This window comes from Coregonus clupeaformis, chromosome 1 (genome assembly GCF_020615455.1).
Source record: "Coregonus clupeaformis isolate EN_2021a chromosome 1, ASM2061545v1, whole genome shotgun sequence".
Taxonomy (NCBI): Eukaryota; Metazoa; Chordata; class Actinopteri; order Salmoniformes; family Salmonidae; genus Coregonus; species Coregonus clupeaformis.
In genome coordinates this window covers 74,353,046-74,374,502 of record NC_059192.1, presented here as the reverse complement: position 1 = coordinate 74,374,502, position 21,457 = coordinate 74,353,046, and the positions used below count along the sequence as shown (strand labels likewise).

The window sequence follows — 21,457 nt, the reverse complement described above, 5'->3', positions numbered from 1 at the left end:
CCCTTGACTTTTTGGCCCTGACGGAGACATGGATCACCCCAGAGAACACTGCTACTCCAGCTGCTCTCTCTTCATCGGACTACGTTTTCTCTCATAGTCCAAGAGCATCTGGTCGTCGCGGTGGAGGCACAGGGCTACTCATTTCTCCTAACTGGAGATTCTCTTTTCTCCCTCTCTCACCTTTCAATCTCCTCATTTGAATTCCATGCTGTCACTGTCAGTTGTCCACTCAAGATTAACATTGTCATCAATCACCCACCAGGTGCCCTTGGAACGTTCCTCAATGAGCTTGACACCTTGATAAGCTCATTTCCTGACGATGGGACACTGCTCTTCGTACTTTGCGACTTCAACCTCGCAACGTCTACCTTCGATTAATTTATTTCCAACTCTCTCTTCCCCTCCTTGCCTCTTTTGACCTCACCCTTTCCCAATCCCCTCCAACTCACAAGGCAGGCAATACACTTCACCTCATCTTTACTGTCATTCTCATTGAAAGCAAGTCTAAGAAGCAGTAGATCTGTTCTTTTACTTTCGGTTTTGTACACCAGATGAAAATACAATATTTTTGGTTATGGAAAATATATTTTACAGCGGTTTAGGTACAATGATTCTCGACACTATACTTGCTTGTTTTGTCACAAACTGAAATGGCGGAGCGATTTCTGCATAGTGCATCTTTAATGCAAAGTTATTTTGAAGCGCATGTTTTTTTCAGAGCTGTGTAAGGGATAAAGTAAAGCAGGGAGTTGTAGCGCTTATGTCATCCCTCCATCTCTTTCTTTCTCTCCGTCCACTCTGGGACACATCCCTCCATCTCTTTCTTTCTCTCCGTCCACTCTGGGACACATCCCTCCATCTCTTTCTTTTTCTCCGTCCACATCCCTCCATCTTTCTTTCTCTCCGTCCACTCTGGGACACATCCCTCCATCTCTTTCTTTCTCTCCGTCCACTCTGGGACACATCCCTCCATCTCTTTTTCTCTCCGTCCACTCTGGGACACATCCCTCCATCTCTTTCTTTCTCTCTGTCCACTCTGGGACCCATCCCTCCATCTCTTTCTTTCTCTCCGTCCACTCTGGGACACATCCCTCCATCTCTTTCTTTCTCTCCGTCCACTCTGGGACACATCCCTCCATCTCTTTCTTTCTCTCCGTCCACTCTGGGACACATCCCTCCATCTCTTTCTTTCTCTCCGTCCACTCTGGGACACATCCCTCCATCTCTTTCTTTCTCTCCGTCCACTCTGGGACACATCCCTCCATCTCTTTCTTTCTCTCTGTCCACTCTGGGACACATCCCTCCATCTTTCTTTCTCTCCGTCCACTCTGGGACACATCCCTCCATCTCTTTCTTTCTCTCCATCCACTCTGGGACACATCCCGCCATCTCTTTCTTTCTCTCCGTCCACTCTGGGACACATTTGCCAAATTAGGCAGAAAATTGAATCCATTTGGAGAATTGCAGAAAGGAAGGAGGACGGGGCGTGATAAGGAGAGAATCTTCAGCAGGAAAACACTCAGGGTGTGTGTTCGTGTTGGAGGGAGGAAGCGATACCCTTCCCAGTGTCATTAAACCTGTTCTTAGTGCTTCGTTTGAAGGGATAGTTCGGGGTTTTGGAGTTAGAGGTCGTTTCGTGAGCCAACTATCTCCTCTGAAGAAGTACAGTGGGGAGAACAAGTATTTGATACACTGCAGGTTTTCCTACTTACAAAGCATGTAGAGGTCTGTAATTGTTATTATAGGTACACTTCAACTGAATATAAAACAAAAATCCAGAAAATCACATTGTATGATTTAACTCCTGAGTGGCGCAGTGGTCTAAGGCACTGCATCGCAGTGCTAACTGTGCCACTAGAGATCCTGGTTCGAATCCAGGCTCTGTCGCAGCCGGCCGCGACCGGGAGACTCATGGGCGGCGCACAATTGGCCCAGCGTCGTCCAGGGTAGGGGAGGGAATGGCCGGCAGGGATGTAGCTCAGTTGATAGAGCATGGCGTTTGCAACGCCAGGGTTGTGGGTTTGATTCCCACGGGGGGCCAGTATAAAAAAAAAAAAAAATATTCACTAACTAAGTCGCTCTGGATAAGAGCGTCTGCTAAATTACTAAAATGTCAATGTAAAATGTAAGTAATTAATTTGCATGACATAAGTATTTGATCACCTACCAACCAGTAAGAATTCCGGCTCTCACAGACCTTTTAGTTTTTCTTTAAGAAGCCCTCCTGTTCTCCACTCATTACCTGTATTAACTGCACCTGTTTGAACTCGTTACCTGTATAAAAGACACCTGTCCACACACTCAATCAAACAGACTCCAACCTCTCCACAATGGCCAAGACCAGAGAGCTGTGTAAGGACATCAGGGATACAATTGTAGACCTGCACAAGGCTGGGGTGGGCTACAGGATAATAGGCAAGCAGCTTGGTGAGAAGGCAACAACTGTTGGCGCAATTATTAGAAAATGGAAGAAGTTCAAGATGACGGTCAATCACCCTCGGTCTGGGGCTCCATGCAAGATGTCACCTCGTGGGGCATCAATGATCATGAGGAAAGTGAGGGATCAGCCCAGAACTACACGGCAGGACCTGGTCAATGACCTGGAGAGAGCTGGGACCACAGCCTCAAAGAAAACCATTAGTAACACACTACGCCGTCATGGATTAAAATCCTGCAGCGCACGCAAGGTCCCCCTGCTCAAGCCAGTGCATGTCCAGGCCCGTCTGAAGTTTGCCAATGACCATCTAGATGATCCAGAGGAGGAATGGGAGAAGGTCATGTGGTCTGATGAGACAAAAATTGAGCTTTTTGGTCTAAACTCCACTCGCCGTGTTTGGAGGAAGAAGAAGGATGAGTACAACCCCAAGAACACCATCCCAACCGTGAAGCATGGAGGTGGAAACATTCTTTGGGGATGCTTTTCTGCAAAGGGGACAGGACGACTGCACCGTATTGAGGGGAGGATGGATGGATGGGGCCATGTATCGCGAGATCTTGGCCAACAACCTCCTTCCCTCAGTAAGAGCATTGAAGATGGGTCGTGGCTGGGTCTTCCAGCATAACAACGACCCGAAACACACAGCCAGGGCAACTAAGGAGTGGCTCCATAAGAAGCATCTCAAGGTCCTGGAGTGGCCTAGCCAGTCTCCAGACCTGAACCCAATAGAACATCTTTGGAGGGAGCTGAAAGTCCGTATTGCCCAGCGACAGCCCCGAAAACTGAAGGATCTGGAGAAGGTCTGTATGGAGGAGTGGGCCAAAATCCCTGCTGCAGTGTGTGCAAACCTGGTCAAGACCTACAGGAAACGTATGATCTCTGTAATTGCAAACAAAGGTTTCTGTACCAAATATTAAGTTCTGCTTTTCTGATGTATCAAATACTTATGTCATACAATAAAATGCAAATTAATTACTTAAAAATCATACAATGTGATTTTCGGGATTTTTGTTTTAGATTCCGTCTCTCACAGTTGAAGTGTACATATGATAAAAATGACAGACCTCTACATGCTTTGTAAGTAGGAAAACCTGCAAAATCGGCAGTGTATCAAATACTTGTTCTCCCCACTGTAGATACTACTGCCATTGCTGTTCATGATGCCGAGCTGGGAGGAGGTCGTCGAGTAAGCTTGGCGTCGGGTAAGTTTGGCTTTGTCGAGTAAGGCTTAAACTATGTATTTAGATTGTAGTTAGGTATTGTAGGTAGGTATCGTGGGTTGTTGTAGGTAGTTGTTGTATGTAATTATTGTAGGTTAGTATTGTATTCGGCGGTGCCGGGTGTAGCGCTGGTTAGCTAGCTAGCTAACTCACCACCTGGACTAGCTGGCGAGTAGCTATTAGCAACGGTATAGTTGTTTCACGCCTGAGAGTGCCTGTAATTACGCCAGCTGGCTGCCTACAATAGTTACATACAATAACTGCCTACCATTCAGCTGTTTTCTAACCTCATTGTCTGAACCGTTAACGTTAGGTAGCAAGTGGCTACTGTGCTTGAAAATTAGCAAGCTTGTTGCAACCTGGATAGCTACTTGTAAACAATAGCTGGAACGACCGAGCGAACAGACGCGAACTGGCTAAGTCAATTCAGTGGCTAGCTTTGCACTTGGCTAGCTAACAGTAGCTGCTAGGGGTAAGTCATAACCTACACTTGTGTTTTGTTTTTTACATATTGATAGCCCGAGTCGCTCAAGGAATTCGGGACATGGGTGACTAGTTAACGTTAGTTTGGCTCTCTCTGTGTGTTCGTGCCGTGAAAGGAGGGGTTCTTCTTTGTCTGAAAGCAATGGCTAGCTAGTTTGCTAACTATTCTAGCTAACTAACTGGCTGAATAAGTTGACGACGGACTCGCTCAAGCTGTCGGGACTAACCCACAACGTTAGACACGGACACGAACGATCTGCTTGTGTGTTGATACACTGGTGGTTGTTGTGGCTGAGTATTGGCGCTAAACCCTGCTGCTGGAGACCGGCATGATAGCTGGCTGTGGCGTCTTATGACGAGGTGCCCGGACGTTTTTCACAGAATAATACTGCACCTAGTTAGCTAGCTGAATAAACTAGGTTAGTCTATTCCTAGAAAACATTGAACCGCTGTAGTTTACAACAATTATAGTTTCTGAGGTGGAAGTTGGGAGAGTTATATTTGGGAGTTGTGGTGAGGCAGACTTCATCCCAGCCTATGCTACCCTCCAATCCCTCGACTTCTTGGCGCTGACGGAAACATGGATTACCACTGAAAACACTGCTACTCCTGCTGCTCTCTCCTCGTCTGACCATGTGTTCTTGCATACCCCGAGAGCATCTGGTCAGCGGGGTGGTGGCACAGGAATCCTCATCTCTCCCAAGTGGACATTCTCAATTTTTCCCCTGACCCATCTGTCTGTCTCCTCATTTGAATTCCATGCTGTCACAGTCACTAGCCCATTTAAGCTTAATATCCTTGTCATCTATCGCCCTCCAGGTTCCCTTGGAGAGTTCATCAATGAGCTTGACGCCTTGATAAGTTCCTTTCCTGAGGATGGCTCACCCCTCACAGTTTTGGGGGATTTCAACCTCCCTACGTCTACATTTGACTCATTTCTCTCTGCCTCCTTCTTTCCACTCCTCTCCTCTTTTGACCTTACCCTCTCACCGTCCCCCCCTACTCACAAGGCAGGCAATACGCTTGACCTCATCTTTACTAGATGCTGTTCTTCTACTAATCTCACTGCAACTCCCCTCCAAGTCTCCGACCACTACTTTGTATCCTTTTCTCTCTCCCTCTCCTCCAACACTACTCACTCTGCCCCTACACAGATGGTAATGCGCCGTCGCAACCTTCGCTCTCTCTCTCTCCCGCTACTCTCTCCTCTTCCATCCTATCATCTCTTCCCTCTGCTCAATCCTTCTCCTCCAATCTCCTGATTCTGCCTCCTCAACCCTCCTCTCCTCCCTTTCTGCATCCTTTGACTCTCTATGTCCCCTATCCTCCCGGCCGGCTCGGTCCTCCCCTCCAGCTCCGTGGCTTGATGACTCATTGCGAGCTCACAGAACAGAGCTCCGGGCAGCTGAGCGGAAATGGAAGAAAACTAGACTCCCTGCAGACCTGGCATCTTTTCACTCCCTCCTCTCTACATTTTCTTCATCTGTTTCTGCTGCTAAGGCCACTTTCTACCACTCTAAATTCCAAGCATCCGCCTCTAACCCTAGGAAGCTCTTTGCCACATTCTCCTCCCTGCTGAACCCCCCCCTCCTCCCTCCCTCCCTCCCTCCCTCCCTCCTCCCTCTCTGTGGATGACTTCGTCAACCACTTTGAAAAGAAGGTTGACGACATCCGATCCTCGTTTGTTAAGTCAAATGACACTGCTGGTCCTGCTCACACTGCCCTACCCTATGCTTTGACTTCTTTCTCCCCTCTCTCTCCAGATAAAATCTTGCGACTTGTGACGGCAGGCCGCCCAACAACCTGCCCTCTTGACCCTATCCCCTCCTCTCTTCTCCAGACCATCTCCCTTACCTCACCTCGCTGATCAACTCATCCTTGACCGCTGGCTATGTCCCTTCAGTCTTCAAGAGAGCGAGAGTTGCACCCCTTCTCAAAAAACCAACACTCGATCCCTCCGATGTCAACAACTACAGACCAGTATCCCTTCTTTCTTTTCTCTCCAAAACTATTGAGCGTGCCGTCTTTAGCCAACTCTCTTGCTATCTCTCTCAGAATGACCTTCTTGATCCAAACCAGTCAGGTTTCAAGACTGGTCATTCAACTGAGACTGCTCTTCTCTGTGTCACAGAGGCTCTCCGCACTGCTAAAGCTAACTCTCTCCTCTGCTCTTGTCCTTCTAGACCTGTCTGCTGCCTTTGATACTGTGAACCATCAGATCCTCCTCTCCACCCTCTCCGAGCTGGGCATCTCCGGCGCGGCTCACTCTGGTTGCGTACTACCTGACCGGTCGCTCCTACCAAGTGGCGTGGCGAGAAGCTGTCTCCGCACCACGTGCTCTCACCACTGGTGTCCCCCAGGGCTCAGTTCTAGGCCCTCTCCTATTCTCGCTATACACCAAGTCACTTGGCTCTGTCATATCCTCACATGGCCTCTCCTATCATTGCTACGCTGACGACACACAACTAATCTTCCTTTCCCCCTTCTGATAACCAGGTGGCGAATCGCATCTCTGCATGTCTGGCAGACATATCAGTATGGATGACGGATCACCACCTCAAGCTGAACCTCGGCAAGACGGAGCTGCTCTTCCTCCTGGGGAAGGACTGCCCGTTCCATGATCTCGCCATCACGGTTGACAACTCCGTTGTGTCCTCCTCCCAGAGTGCGAAGAGCCTTGGCGTGACCCTGGACAACACCCTGTCGTTCTCCGCTAACATCAAGGCGGTGACCCGATCCTGTAGGTTCATGCTCTACAACATTCGAGAGTACGACCCTGCCTTACACAGGAAGCGGCACAGGTCCTAATCCAGGCACTTGTCATCTCCCCGTCGGGATTACTGCAACTCGCTGTTGGCTGGGCTCCCTGCCTGTGCCATTAAACCCCTACAACTCATCCAGAATGCTGCAGCCCGTCTGGTGTTCAACCTTCCCAAGTTCTCTCACGTCACCCCGCTCCTCCGCACACTCCACTGGCTTCCAGTTGAAGCTCGCATCTGCTACAAGACCATGGTGCTTGCCTACGGAGCTGTGAGGGGAACGGCACCTCCGTACCTTCAGGCTCTGATCAGTCCCTACACCCAAACGAGGGCACTGCGTTCATCCACCTCTGGCCTGCTGGCTCCCCTACCTCTGCGGAAGCATAGTTCCCGCTCAGCCCAGTCAAAACTGTTCGCTGCTCTGGCACCCCAATGGTGGAACAAGCTCCCTCACGGCGCCAGGACAGCGGAGTCACTCACCACCTTCCGGAGACATTTGAAACCCCACCTCTTTAAGGAATACCTGGGATAGGATAAAGTAATCCTTCTACCCCCCCAAAAAAAACATTGTAAAGTGGTTATCCCACTGGCTATAAGGTGAATGCACCTATTTGTAAGTCGCTCTGGATAAGAGCGTCTGCTAAATGACGTAAATGTAAATGTAAATAAAAGGCTTCATTGCCAAAATCCCAAACTATCCCTTTAAGTAAAATAGCTGCTTGCCATGGACTAGTATCCTTACATTGTGTCAATCATCATAATAACAGAGATGACTAAGGCTGGCTGGCAATGGGAAAATTTAAATATGATAGTGTCCTCTTACATCATTCTAAAACCATAATCTGTCTAGTCATCCTGCTGAATGAGTCTGCAAAATGACCCTCTGGTTTACGATTCATTATCCGTGATTCATATTACTGTTCAAACATAAATCACCATGAGGCCTGCTGTAACATCATGAGTGATAGAGCAGTTAGCTAACCAAGGCCCGGTTTCCCAAAAGTATCGTCATTAGATGGGTTTTTTCCCTACTGTGTCACTTTATACACAGATCTCTGCTAAACATAGAATCAATATGTTTATCTGTGACCACTGATAACTTCATAATGAAGTTGACAACAAATACAAAGTCACCAATGTCTTTTCAATTGTTAGGCTACAAACAAGCAAAGGATAAAAAGATGCATCAAATGAAAACCGAGAGGACTGCATTAAAAAATAAATAGCCTACAGTATAGGCTACAGGCCTATAATATTGAAATACATTTCATGTTCATTCAATTGAGTTCTATTTTGCTAATTGTAGGCTAGACCTATTGTCTGTAATTTGCCTCAATATATTTAATGTGTAACAACGTGCGCAATAATGTGCCAAATCTTGAATGAATGCATTATTATAGGGTAGACCTGAGCATTAGAATAAGACACCTTAATATTTGCAGCCATATGTGATAACTTTTGAGGAGCTGATCCGTTGTCAGTATTGTGGTATAATTCTAATGTTAAGGTAAGATTAGAATGGAGAAAGCTGATCCGAGAGCTGCGCTGCCTTAATTTAGATCCTATCAGTATCAACACTATGCCTCAACGACGCACTTAGCGAACTTTCTCGCTGCGTGTTTTTTTGGGAAACGCACATTACAACTTCGGCCGTTGTAGGAAATATTCATTGTTAAAACACTCGTAAGCCTAAATTCCATCGCTATTGGGAAACTGGGCACACACAGAGTCAGGTCACATACTGTTTACTCTAACAGGAGCGAGTCACTGCTTTGATGTTTGCTGAGAACAACAGGGTGATGTCCAGGGTCACGCAAGGTTCTTTGCACTTTTGGAGGGGGACACCGTGGAGTTGCCAACCGTGATGGCGAGATCTTGGAGCGGGCAGGCCTTCACCGGGAGGAAAAGCAGCTCCGTCTGGTCGAGGTTGAGCTTGAGTTGGTGGGCCAAAATCCAAGCTGAGATACCTGTATACTGTACCAGTATTGAGAGCATGTGGTGCAGACACAGATCCTCTCCATGTCACCTGGTAGAAGTGGCTTGCCAGGTAGGATGCAATCCAAGAGTGTGCAAAGCCTGAGACGCCCAACCCTGAGAGGGTGGAGAAGAGGATCTGATGGGCAGAAGCTTGAAATTTAGAGTGATAGAAAGTGGCTTTAGAAGCGGATTCGGAATAAGAAAAGGTAGAGAGGACGGGGTGGAAGGCTGATAGGTCCTCCAGAAGTTTAGTTGTATATAGTTGTTATTTGATGGTTACTTAATTCCATATATATTTGCAGATCGTACAAAATGTTCTAGCCTAATGCGTTCTTCTGATGCTGGAAATATAACAAAGGCCATATTTGGCTATAATAGTCGAGATTGAATTCATGATGAATTGATGCAACAACCAAAAAACGATCATCATTGTAATCAACATCCTTCACAAAGATCTATCACCATAACAATAATCTCCATCATCACGGGCCTTTATTACCATAACCATAACGATCATCTCCATCATCACAGGCCTTTATTACCATAACGATCATCTTAACAGACATGATCATCATCATCATCTCAATTAGGAATCTGATTAATAACGGGCTCTGATCTACATATATACACTATCAGTCAAAAGCTTGGACACACCTACTCATTCAAGCGTTTTTTCTTTATTTTTACTTTTTTTTTTACCTTGTACAATAATAGTGAAAACATCAAAACTATGAAATAACACATATGGAATCATGTAGTAGCCAAAAAATTGTTAAACAAATCAACATTTATTTTATATTTGAGATTCTTCAAATAGCCACCCTTTGCCTTGATGACAGCTTTGCACACTCTTGGCATTCTCTCAACCAGCTTCATGAGCTAGTCACCTGGAATGCATTTCAATTAACAGGTGTGCCTTCTTAAAAGTTAATTTGTGGAATTTCTTTCCTTCTTAATGCATTTGAGCCAATCAGATGTGCTGTGACAAGGTAGGGGGGGTTTACAGAAGATAACCCTATTTGGTAAAAGACCAAGTCCATATTATGGCAAGAACAGCTCAAATAAACAAAGAGAAATGCAGTCCATCATTACTTTAAGACATGAAGGTCAGTCAAAACGGGAAATTTCAAGAACTTTGAAAGTTTCTTCAAGTGCAGTCGCAGAAACCATCAAGCGCTATGATGGTCAGTATTCAGCTGGTTCATCTCCCTGCTTTTGAGGTTGAGAAATTAAAATCATCCCCACCTGCAAAGAATCATGCATCCTCTACCAGAGCCATTTTGTCTTTTATACATTGAACATTAAACATAGGACCAGATTTGGAAGAAAGCAGGACTACTCAAGTGGTCTTTCATGTTTAGTTTTTTTGTATCATAAATGCAGGTTCACCAGAAATCAATTTTAATGCCGCCTGTTTACCCACTAAAGGCAGGTTTTTTCATTCGATTGATTCATCTCAATATGTAGCTTCAGGTGTTGGCTGTGGTATTGACAAACTGTTAAGATTGAAAAGAGTAAGCACACAATATGGTTGCATCGATCTGTCCAGTTAGTCCTCTAACTGTTGACATTAACCTGTTCTCTCATTGCTTTTAACTTGTCCTTTGTGTTCTGTAGACATACGTAGAAATGCAGTAAACATTGGCACTGTAAATGGTTTTTGGTATTTTTTTTCCCCCTTTTCAAAAATCTACTCAAATCTCAAGTACGAACTGTTCATCTCTTCCCAACATAGACATAGTTATTGAAAACCAGACAGACAAACCATGAGAAGAAGAGTCAATTCACAAGGCAAACCACTGCATTCGTGGCTGTAGGAGTTCTTGAAATGTAATCAATTGAAAGCTCCATAGCAAGCTCACCGTTTACTATTTACAAACTTATGTTGTTGAAAAGGTAGATCTGATCAGTATACTATGGTCCATATCAGTTCTGTGTTTTTCCTTCAGTCATCAAACCAACATCAATAGAGGGAATACTTTGGTCCTATTGCAAGGATGATTCTGCTGACAGTGACACCACCTCCCTCGTATTACTCCAGTCAGTCATTTACTCCCATGACGAGCGAATGCTCTCCTTTAAAATCCACTTCATAAGGACAACGTAGTGGTTATGTTTTTTAGGTTTTAGGTTTTGTTTTTATTCCTGGAATTTGAACGCTCTTGGTTATATAATGGGTTTTGAAGATGGCTAGATGGGACATTTTAACTAAAGAAATAGAGGGGGAATCATAACATTCCAGTATAACATTTGAAAAAATTATTTAATTGATTAAAGTGTATTCAACTTTGTGGTCTTTGTTTTATGGTAGTTTCAATGTTCATTAATGCATTTCAATGACGCTATAGACAGGTTAGTTGTTTAGCAACAAAACTGACATGTGCGCAACTATGGGGCGAAACAGCCTGGATTGGCTTAGATTGTTGACATGTAAACTATATTTAGTCTCCAATGTTTATTGAAAACATATATTTGAACAATGAGCACTTGTCTCAAATACATCGTTACAGTTGTTGGTTAGGCAGCTAGCAACATTTTGCTTTATTAGCATAGACGTGACATTAGTCAAAACACCTCTAAACAATACATGGTATCAAGAACAAGATAAAACTAGCCACCTACGATACCCCACGTTAGCTTCTTGTCATTGTTGCTAGTCATCTGGGCATTCAGATTTAAACACAACACATGGACTTCTGCCCCATTGAAGCGTGTGCATCGCTTTCGTGACTGTTGTATAGTTTGTGTTTTTTGGGATGCTACTTCTTACCACTGTGGGGCAATAATGCATAATGTGACTAACTGTAAGTCGCTCTGGATAAGCGCGTCTGCTAAATGACTAAAATGTAAATGTAATGAAACTGGCTCTCATGAGGACCGCCATAGGAATGGAAGACCCAGAGTTACCTCTGCTGCAGAGGATAAGTTCATTAGAGTTACCAGCCTCAGAAATTGCAGCCCAAATAAATGCTTCACAGAGATCAAGTAACAGACACATCTCAACATCAACTGTTCAGAGGGGACTGTGTGAATCAGGCCTTCATGGTTGAATTGCTGCAAATAAACCACTACTAAAAGGACACCAATAAGAAGAAGATACCTGCTTGGGCCAAGAAACACAAGCAATGGACAATAGACCGGTGAAAATGTGTCCTTTGGTCTGGAGTCCAAATCTGAGATTTTTGGTTCAAACCGCGGTGTCTTTGTGAGATGCGGTTTAGGTGAACGGATGATCTCCGCATGGGTAGTTCCCACCGTAAAGCATGGAGGAGGAGGTCTTATGGTACAGTGGGGGAAAAAAGTATTTAGTCAGCCACCAATTGTGCAAGTTCTCCCACTTAAAAAGATGAGAGAGGCCTGTCATTTTCATCATAGGTACACGTCAACTATGACAGACAAAATGAGAAAAAAAATCCAGAAAATCACATTGTAGGATTTTTAACATTTACGTCATTTAGCAGACGCTCTTATCTAGAGCGACTTACAAATAGGTGCATTCACCTTATAGCCAGTGGGATAACCACTTTACAATTTTTGTTTGAGTTGCATCCAATGAACTTATTTGCAAATTATGGTGGAAAATAAGTATTTGGTCAATAACAAAAGTTTCTCAATACTTTGTTATATACCCTTTGGCCCCATTCATTCTTTCCTTTACACGGATCAGTCGTCCTGGTCCCGTTGCAGAAAAACAGCCCCAAAGCATGATGTTTCCACCCCCATGCTTCACAGTAGGTATGGTGTTCTTTGGATGCAACTCAGCATTCTTTGTCCTCCAAACACGACGAGTTGAGTTTTTACCAAAAAGTTATATTATGGTTTCATCTGACATTCTCCCAATCCTCTTCTGGATCATCCAAATGCACTCTAGCAAACTTCAGACGGGCCTGGACATGTACTGGCTTAAGCAGGGGGACAAGTCTAGCACTGCAGGATTTGAGTCCCTGGTGGCGTAGTGTGTTACTGATGGTAGGCTTTGTTACTTTGGTCCCAGCTCTCTGCAGGTCATTCACTAGGTCCCCCCGTGTGGTTCTGGGATTTTTGCTCACCGTTCTTGTGATCATTTTGACCCCACAGGGTGAGATCTTGCGTGGAGCCCCAGATCGAGGGAGATTATCAGTGGTCTTGTATGTCTTCCATTTCCTAATAATTGCTCCCACAGTTGATTTCTTCAAACCAAGCTGCTTACCTATTGCAGATTCAGTCTTCCCAGCCTGGTGCAGGTCTACAATTTTGTTTCTGGTGTCCTTTGACAGCTCTTTGGTCTTGGCCATAGTGGAGTTTGGAGTGTGACTGTTTGAGGTTGTGGACAGGTGTCTTTTATACTGATAACAAGTTCAAACAGGTGCCATTAATACAGGTAACGAGTGGAGGACAGAGGAGCCTCTTAAAGAAGAAGTTACAGGTCTGTGAGAGCCTGAAATCTTGCTTGTTTATAGGTGACCAAATACTTATTTTCCACCATAATTTGCAAATAAATTCATTAACAATCCTACAATGTGATTTTCTGGATTTTTTTTCCTCAATTTGTCTTTCATAGTTGACGTGTACCTATGATGAAAATTACAGGCCTCTCTCATCTTTTTAAGTGGGAGAACTTGCACAATTGATGGCTGACTAAATACTTTTTCCCCCACTGTATGGGGGTGCTTTGCTGGTGACACTGTCTGTGATTTATTTAGAATTCAAGGCATACTTAACCAGCATGGCTACCACAGCATTCTGCAGCGATACTCCATCCCATCTGGTTTGGGCTTAGTGGGAATATCATTTGTTTTTCAACAGGACAATGACCCAAAACACCTCCAGGCTGTGTAATGACTATTGTACCAAGAAGGAGAGTGATGGAGTGCTCATCAGATGACCTGGCCTCCACAATCCCCCGATTGAGTCGGACTGCAGAGTGAAGGAAAAGCAGCCAACAAGTGCTCAGCATATGTGGGAACTCCTTCAAGACTGTTGGAAAAGCATACCAAGTGAAGCTGGTTGAGAGAATGCCAAGAGTGTGCAAAGCTGTCATCAAGGCAAAGGGTGGCTAATTGAAGAATCTCAAACATAAAATACATTTTGATTTGTTTAACACTTTTTTGACATATGATTCCATATGTGTTATTTCATAGTTTTGATGTCTTCACTATTACTCTACAATATACAAAAAATTGTAAAAATAAAGAAAAACCCTTGAATGAGTAGGTGTGTCCAAACCTTTGACTGGTACTGTATATATGATATCCTTCATTTGCATAGCCAAAGAAGCCCATGAGATACAGTCTCAGGCTTTGGCAAAATAAACACACACATACTAGAGCTGGCACAATTACCGTATAACTGCGTAACCGACGATTATGGATGAGACAGTCATGAAAATAAAATAACCGCCATAACAAAACAAAAAATTTAAGTGTTTTTTTGTTGGTTTTGTTTGCCATTAGAACGGTTATAACGGTGATCATTTGGACGACCAATAACCGTCACAACCCTAACACACAAAGAGTCTGCAGACTGAACTATGAACCCTCCACCACTCCATTATATGAATCCCCTCAGCGCGTCGGGAAGTCAACTGCAATATAGAGATCATCATCATTAACACTTTTCCCACAGTGCACCTCTCTGGGGAAGGGGACCTATGGGATATATGTGCTGGGAACGAGCGTATGTTGGATGCGTTGTAATGGCCGATTTATTCTCCCAGTATGTGCAGGTCCAAGGGTTTGAATCCAACAGGAAGCCAAAGGTAATGAGTTGCACCCCCCTTTTCCCCATAGAACTGCCTCAATTCGTCGGGTCATGGACTCTACAAGGTGTCGAAAGCGTTCCACAGGGATGCTGGCCCATGTTGACTCCAATGCTTCCCACAGTTTTGTCAAGTTGGCTGGATGTCCTTTGGGTGGTGGACCATTCTTGATACACACAGGAAACTCTTGAGCGTGAAAAACCCAGCAGTGTTGCAGTTCTTGACACACTCAAACTAGTGTGCCTGGCACCTACTACAATACCCCATTCAAAGGCACTTAAATATTTTGTTTTGCCCATTCACCCTTTGAATGACACACATACACAATCCATGTCTCAAGGCTTAAAATCCCTTCTTTACCCCGTCTCCTCCCCTTCATCTACACTGATTGAAGTGGATTTAACAAGTGACATCAATAAGGGATCATAACTTTCACCTGGATTCACCTCGATAAGTGTGTCTGACTCGCTTTCAATCACACACTCTCTCTCCCTCTCTCCCTCCCTCTCTCCCTCCCTCTCTCTCTCCCTCTCTCTCTCTCTCTCTCCTCTCTCTCTCTCTCTCTCTCTCTCCCTCTCTCTCTCTCTCCCTCCCTCTCTCTCTCCCTCCCTCTCTCCCTCTCTCTCTCCCTCTCTCTCCCCCTCTCTCTCCCTCTCTCCCTCCCTCCCTCCCTCCCTCCCTCTCTCCCTCTCTCCCTCCCTCTCTCCCTCTCTCTCTCCCTCTCTCAGCTTGGCTCTGAGGAACTACAGTCATATCAGGTATCACAGAACATTTGGAATTGAAATAAAAGGGAGACAGGAAGGAAGAGAGAAAAAAAAACTGTTTTCTAAATGTCATTAGTGTTATAAAAACATGGGGAAGTTTGCAGCGGGTGGAAGCGATTGGCTCAGCTGCTTTTTGCTGATCAAAGGGAATCACTCATTTAGAATAAAAACCCAGTGAATTCTGAGTGCCGGGGCTCATCTAGAGTACAGGGCTTTACCATTTAATCTCCTCTCCGCTTTACATCTGGCCACCAGAGGTAAAATAAATGTGTGTGTACAGTGTGTTTGTTCAACTAAGCAAAGAGTTTGCCCATGAATCATAACATTGCTTTTACTTTCCTTTAAGTAATTTCTCTAAGCGAGCTGTTTTTTTTGCTACGCTGGGAATGTGGATTTGGTATGTTGGTCTGGTCAGATTAATCTAGATACAGTAGGAGAACTTTGGAGTACCTCTCTGGGCAAGTTAAACAACTGGTTTAGAGATGAAGAGGGAGGATGGGAGGAGGGATGAAGGAGGGAGGGAGGGTGTTATCACTACAAAATGCCAAAGTGCATCCATCATCTCCACCTGGCAAATAAAGTGCGTCAGCTTTGAACAAAAATATAAACGCAACATGTAAAGTGTTAGTCCCATGTTTCATGAGCTGAAATAAAATATCCCAGAAATGTTCCATACACACAAAAAGCTTATTTCTCTCAAATGTTGTGCACAACTTTGTTTTCATCCGTTAGTGAGCATTTCTCTTTTGCCAAGATAATCCATCCACCTGACAGGTGTGGCATATCAAGAAGCTGATTAAACGGCATGATCATTACATAGGCCACTAAAATGTGCAGTTTTGTCACACAACACAATGCCACAGATGTCTCAAGTTGAGGGAGCGTGCAATTGGCATGCTGACTGCAGGAATGTCCACCAGAGCTGTTGCCAGAGAATTTAAAATGTTCATTTCTCAACCAAAAGCCGCCTCCAACATTGTTTTAGAGAATTTGGCAGTACGTCCAACCGGCCTCACAACCACACAACCGGTGGGGTTATGGTATGGGCAGGCATAAGCTACGGACAACGAACACAACTGCATTTTATTGATGGAAATTTGAATGCACAGAGATACCGTGACAAGATCCTGAGGCTCATTGTCGTACCATTCACCCGCTGCCATCACCTCATGTTTCAGCATGATAATGCACAGCCCCATGTCGCAAGGATCTGTACACGATTCCTTGCAGCTGAACATTTCCCAGTTCTTCCATGGCCTGCATACTCACCAGACATGTCACCCATTGAGCATGTTTGGGATGCTCTGGATCGACGTGTACGACAGCGCGTTTCAGTTCCCCACCAATATAAGAGAACATACCACAGTGGGAGAAAATTCCACAGGTCAAAATCATCAGCCTGATCAACTCTATGCGGAAGAGATGTGTTGCATGAGGCAAATTATGTTCACACCAGATACTGACTGGTTTCTGATCCAAGCCTACTTTTTTTTTTTAAGGTATCTGTGACCAACAGATGCATATCTGTATTCCCAGTCATGTGAAATCCATAGATTAGGGCCTAATGAATTTATTTCAATTGATTAATTTCCTTATATGAACTGTAACTCTTTGAAATTGTTGCATGTTGCGTTTATATTTTTGTTCAGTATATTTTGTTTTTGTTCCTATTTTTCTCTGAGGCAGAAGAGCATAACCTCAGAAGAGCTCCCCAGCTTAGAGGCTACTACTCTAACTCACACAGTGGCCTTAAGAACACATTAAAAAGTCTAAATCTTTTTTCTTCTTATTTTTCCCACGAAACACATTTCTATAATAATTATTGTTGGTATTTTTATGAGAACGCAACAATAATTTGCAGCTGCCGTTATAGTCTCTCATTATGAAAGGAGTGAGACAGAGAGAGGAGGATGGGGAGCTCATCTGGGGAGAACAAAACAGGAGTAATAATAGAGTCTCTCTCACTCTATGGGCATCTCAGGCCTTGTTCTGTCTGCATTTCCAACAGAAGAAAAATGGCTTTTGAGAAAGGCAAAGACAGGGAATGGAGAACAAGCAATTTGCCTCCTCCATAAATGTCCTATAATCTAGTGGCGGAGAAGAATGCTGCGCTGCTCTGGCTCTCATCTCTCTCGCTCTCTCTCCCTTTCCCGCTATATTTTTCTTCTCCCTCCTCTCCATCATTTTCAGCACAGAGTGAAACGAAGCTGCGTGATTCTGGTGTTGTTGTTGTTTCCTGCTGGGTGGTGATGATTTTTAGGCCCTGATGCCATCGGAACAGTACAGGATCAGGAAGTCTGGAATGACTGGCCCAGGGTTGCTGTGACCTAGTAGGCTGGTCGTAAATTGGAACATTTTGTTTATTAAAAACTAGAACTACATTTCTGTAATATCAGTAGTCTCTCTTTGAAATGCTATTTAAGGACCTTTTGTATCAGAAATACCTATTCTCACTTATCTCGCACACAGTGATCCATCAAATCTGTGTTTTCAAGCCTTGGAGAGGAAGACGCACAGCAAACAGTACTCATCAATCTAGTCCATTAAGAATAATAATCATGTTTCCATAGTGATCTATTGGACAAATAGAACCCTGAGAACACACCACATAGACAACAAAGACTATACAGGACACAGCCATGGTCTGAGGCTAGACTAAGCACTAGTAACAACAGGTGTCATTAAATCAATTAAATGTATTTACTTAACCATTTAGCTAGAATATAGAAGTTCAATGCTAAATCCATCAACTGAACTTCTCAGCAAAACATTGAATGACCTCCGATTCCTTTCTCTACCGATGGGATCATTGATGTCATATCAGCCATTACTTTACTCTCTTGTCACTACTTATCAGGGGGTACACATCTGGAGGCAGCTGCCCAGGCCTGTATTACTCTGACCAGGGGTGCGTGTTGTGTCTTCACACCACACTGCAGTGGCAGTGATACAACAGCAGACTTGTATCTAAGTTCAGTTCGGGAGCCAGGCAAACAGGCTCGACTATCTCTCCGCTGAGGTTGTGTCACCTGTCGTGTCCCATCATTTCTGGTTTCACCTCGCTACACTATGGCTCCTCTTCCTGACAGAGTGGAACCGAGCAGGGTAGTGACACGTTTCCCTTCAGGGGAGAACAGGAAGGAAGGCGACACAGTGAGAGACCTCAGGTTTCTCGCCTAGTCAATGTGCTAGGTACAATAAAAAAGCAGTTATCTAGACCAGGGCATATGTTGGGTGTTAGTTTACTAGTTACTCCATTCAACAACTTAACACAGAAAGGGTATACAAGAAAACTAGGATGTCTTGATCTGCAAATTGAATTTGTGTTGGTTTAGTACACTAGGATCTGGTGTTAGTCTCCTACCTGGTATACATGGTAGGCGTTAGCAGCGTGGCTTTGCAGAAACACAGAGGGAATCCAGACATTGATGAGAGCGCGGTGAGTCCTGGGGGTGAGGAATACACAGTAGGGGGTAAAGACACTGTAGTATTCATCGCAGGAAAGCTATCATTCATACCAAATACTACAACATTGTGAGGTTGAGGGTCTTCAAGACGTCAAGAATTCACTACTACTACGCTTATACAAATATTACGCAGTCAGGAATCATAACCAGGAAGTGCCTGTCTACCATCCACATCTCTCCGACCAAACGCCACACCCACTAACGTTTCTTCTCCACAATGAATGTATGGAGAGCTTGATAGAGCAGCAGAATTTAATTCAGGATGAGTCGTCAGGCAAGTAGAGAATAAAACCATGATAACTTTTACCTCAGTGTCCCAGGGGCAGCACGTAATTAAAAAAGGGCTACCTACATAAAAGCTCCATGAGGAGACCTTTCATTAGGGAAATGGAAAGAACCCAAAGGGAGATAAATTGTGACCCAGAGGACATTACTTCCACCGTGCTAGAACACACTGTTTCAGACACCCAGGGCGTGTCCAAAATCGTAAACGATCCCTTATACAGTGGGGGGAAAAAGTATTTAGTCAGCCACCAATTGTGCAAGTTCTCCCACTTAAAAAGATGAGAGAGGCCTGTAATTTTCATCATAGGTACACGTCAACTATGACAGACAAAATGAGATTTTTTTTCTCCAGAAAATCACATTGTAGGATTTTTAATGAATTTATTTGCAAATTATGGTGGAAAATAAGTATTTGGTCAATAAAAGTTTCTCAATACTTTGTTATATACGCTTTGTTGGCAATGACACAGGTCAAACGTTTTCCGTAAGTCTTCACAAGGTTTTCACACACTGTTGCTGGTATTTTGGCCCATTCCTCCATGCAGATCTCCTCTAGAGCAGTAATGTTTTGGGGCTGTCGCTGGGCAACACGGACTTTCAACTCCCTCCAAAGATTTTCTATGGGGTTGAGATCTGGAGACTGGCTAGGCCACTCCAGGACCTTGAAATGCTTCTTACGAAGCCACTCCTTCGTTGCCCGGGCGGTGTGTTTGGGATCATTGTCATGCTGAAAGACCCAGCCACGTTTCATCTTCAATGCCCTTGCTGATGGAAGGAGGTTTTCACTCAAAATCTCACGATACATGGCCCCATTCATTCTTTCCTTTACACGGATCAGTCGTCCTGGTCCCTTTGCAGAAAAACAGCCCCAAAGCATGATGTTTCCACCCCCATGCTTCACAGTAGGTATGGTGTTCTTTGGATGCAACTCAGCATTCTTTGTCCTCCAAACACGACGAGTTGAGTTTTTACCAAAAAGTTCTATTTTGGTTTCATCTGACCATATGACATTCTCCCAATCCTCTTCTGGATCATCCAAATGCACTCTAGCAAACTTCAGACGGGCCTGGACATGTACTGGCTTAAGCAGGGGGACACATCTGGCACTGCAGGATTTGAGTCCCTGGCGGCGTAGTGTGTTACTGATGGTAGGCTTTGTTACTTTGGTCCCAGCTCTCTGCAGGTCATTCACTAGGTCCCCCCGTGTGGTTCTGGGATTTTTGCTCACCGTTCTTGTGATCATTTTGACCCCACGGGGTGAGATCTTGCGTGGAGCCCCAGATCGAGGGAGAATATCAGTGGTCTTGTATGTCTTCCATTTCCTAATAATTGCTCCCACAGTTGATTTCTTCAAACCAAGCTGCTTACCTATTGCAGATTCAGTGTTCCCAGCCTGGTGCAGGTCTACAATTTTGTTTCTGGTGTCCTTTGACAGCTCTTTGGTCTTGGCCATAGTGGAGTTTGGAGTGTGACTGTTTGAGGTTGTGGACAGGTGTCTTTTACACTGATAACAAGTTCAAACAGGTGCCATTAATACAGGTAACGAGTGGAGGACAGAGGAGCCTCTTAAAGAAGAAGTTACAGGTCTGTGAGAGCCAGAAATCTTGCTTGTTTGTAGGTGACCAAATACTTATTTTCCACCAGAATTTGCAAATAAATTCATAAAAAAATCATACAATGTGATTTTCTGGATTTTTTTCCTCATTTTGTCTGTCATAGTTGACGTGTACCTATGATGAAAATTACAGGCCTCTCTCATCTTTTTAAGTGGGAGAACTTGCACAATTGGTGGCTGACTAAATACTTTTTTCCCCCCCACTGTATAATACACTACTTTTGACAAGAGCCATATGGGCCCCAGTCAAAAGTAGTGCCCTATATAGGGAATAATGGCACCCATTAATAGCCAGGTGTTACAGCCCTCTAGTCCTCTACTCCTGTTCCATATGTTTAATGAGGGGCTGATTTAAAAAGCACAGTGACATAGCAACAACCTCCCTCCCTCTCTCATCACAAAGGCTGCACTGTGTTCTCTATTCACCGGAGCAAATGAGGACAGTCGTCAAGAGGGCGACCACCTCATCTCAACTCTGTTTTAGCACTCCTCTCCTAATGAGACAAGAAGGGTCATCCCTGGATCAGTAGAGCTAGTATCAACAGGCTCTCTTTACAACTAGACATTTTAAAATTGTAGTCATTTAGCAGACTCTTATCCAGAGGGACTTACAGTTGGTGCATACATCTTAAAGGGCAATTCCGCCACTTTTCAACCTCATATTCATTATCTCCAGCACCAAACCAGTGTCAACATATGTGAAAACGACACGT

The 21,457-nt window shown here is 44.4% G+C and overlaps 1 protein-coding gene across 4 annotated transcripts in view; it reads right to left on the bottom strand.

Moving 5' to 3' along the window:
* The window catches only part of LOC121576866 (sorting nexin-29-like), a 132,990-nt gene that overhangs the window by 26,348 nt on the left and 85,185 nt on the right, over nt 1-21,457 (bottom strand). For all 4 annotated transcript variants that reach the window (XM_041890416.2, XM_041890428.2, XM_041890424.2 and 1 more), the window contains one exon: nt 18,742-18,823. In XM_041890416.2, the coding sequence (XP_041746350.2) occupies nt 18,742-18,823 (82 nt within the window). The remainder of the gene's footprint in view (nt 1-18,741; nt 18,824-21,457) is intronic.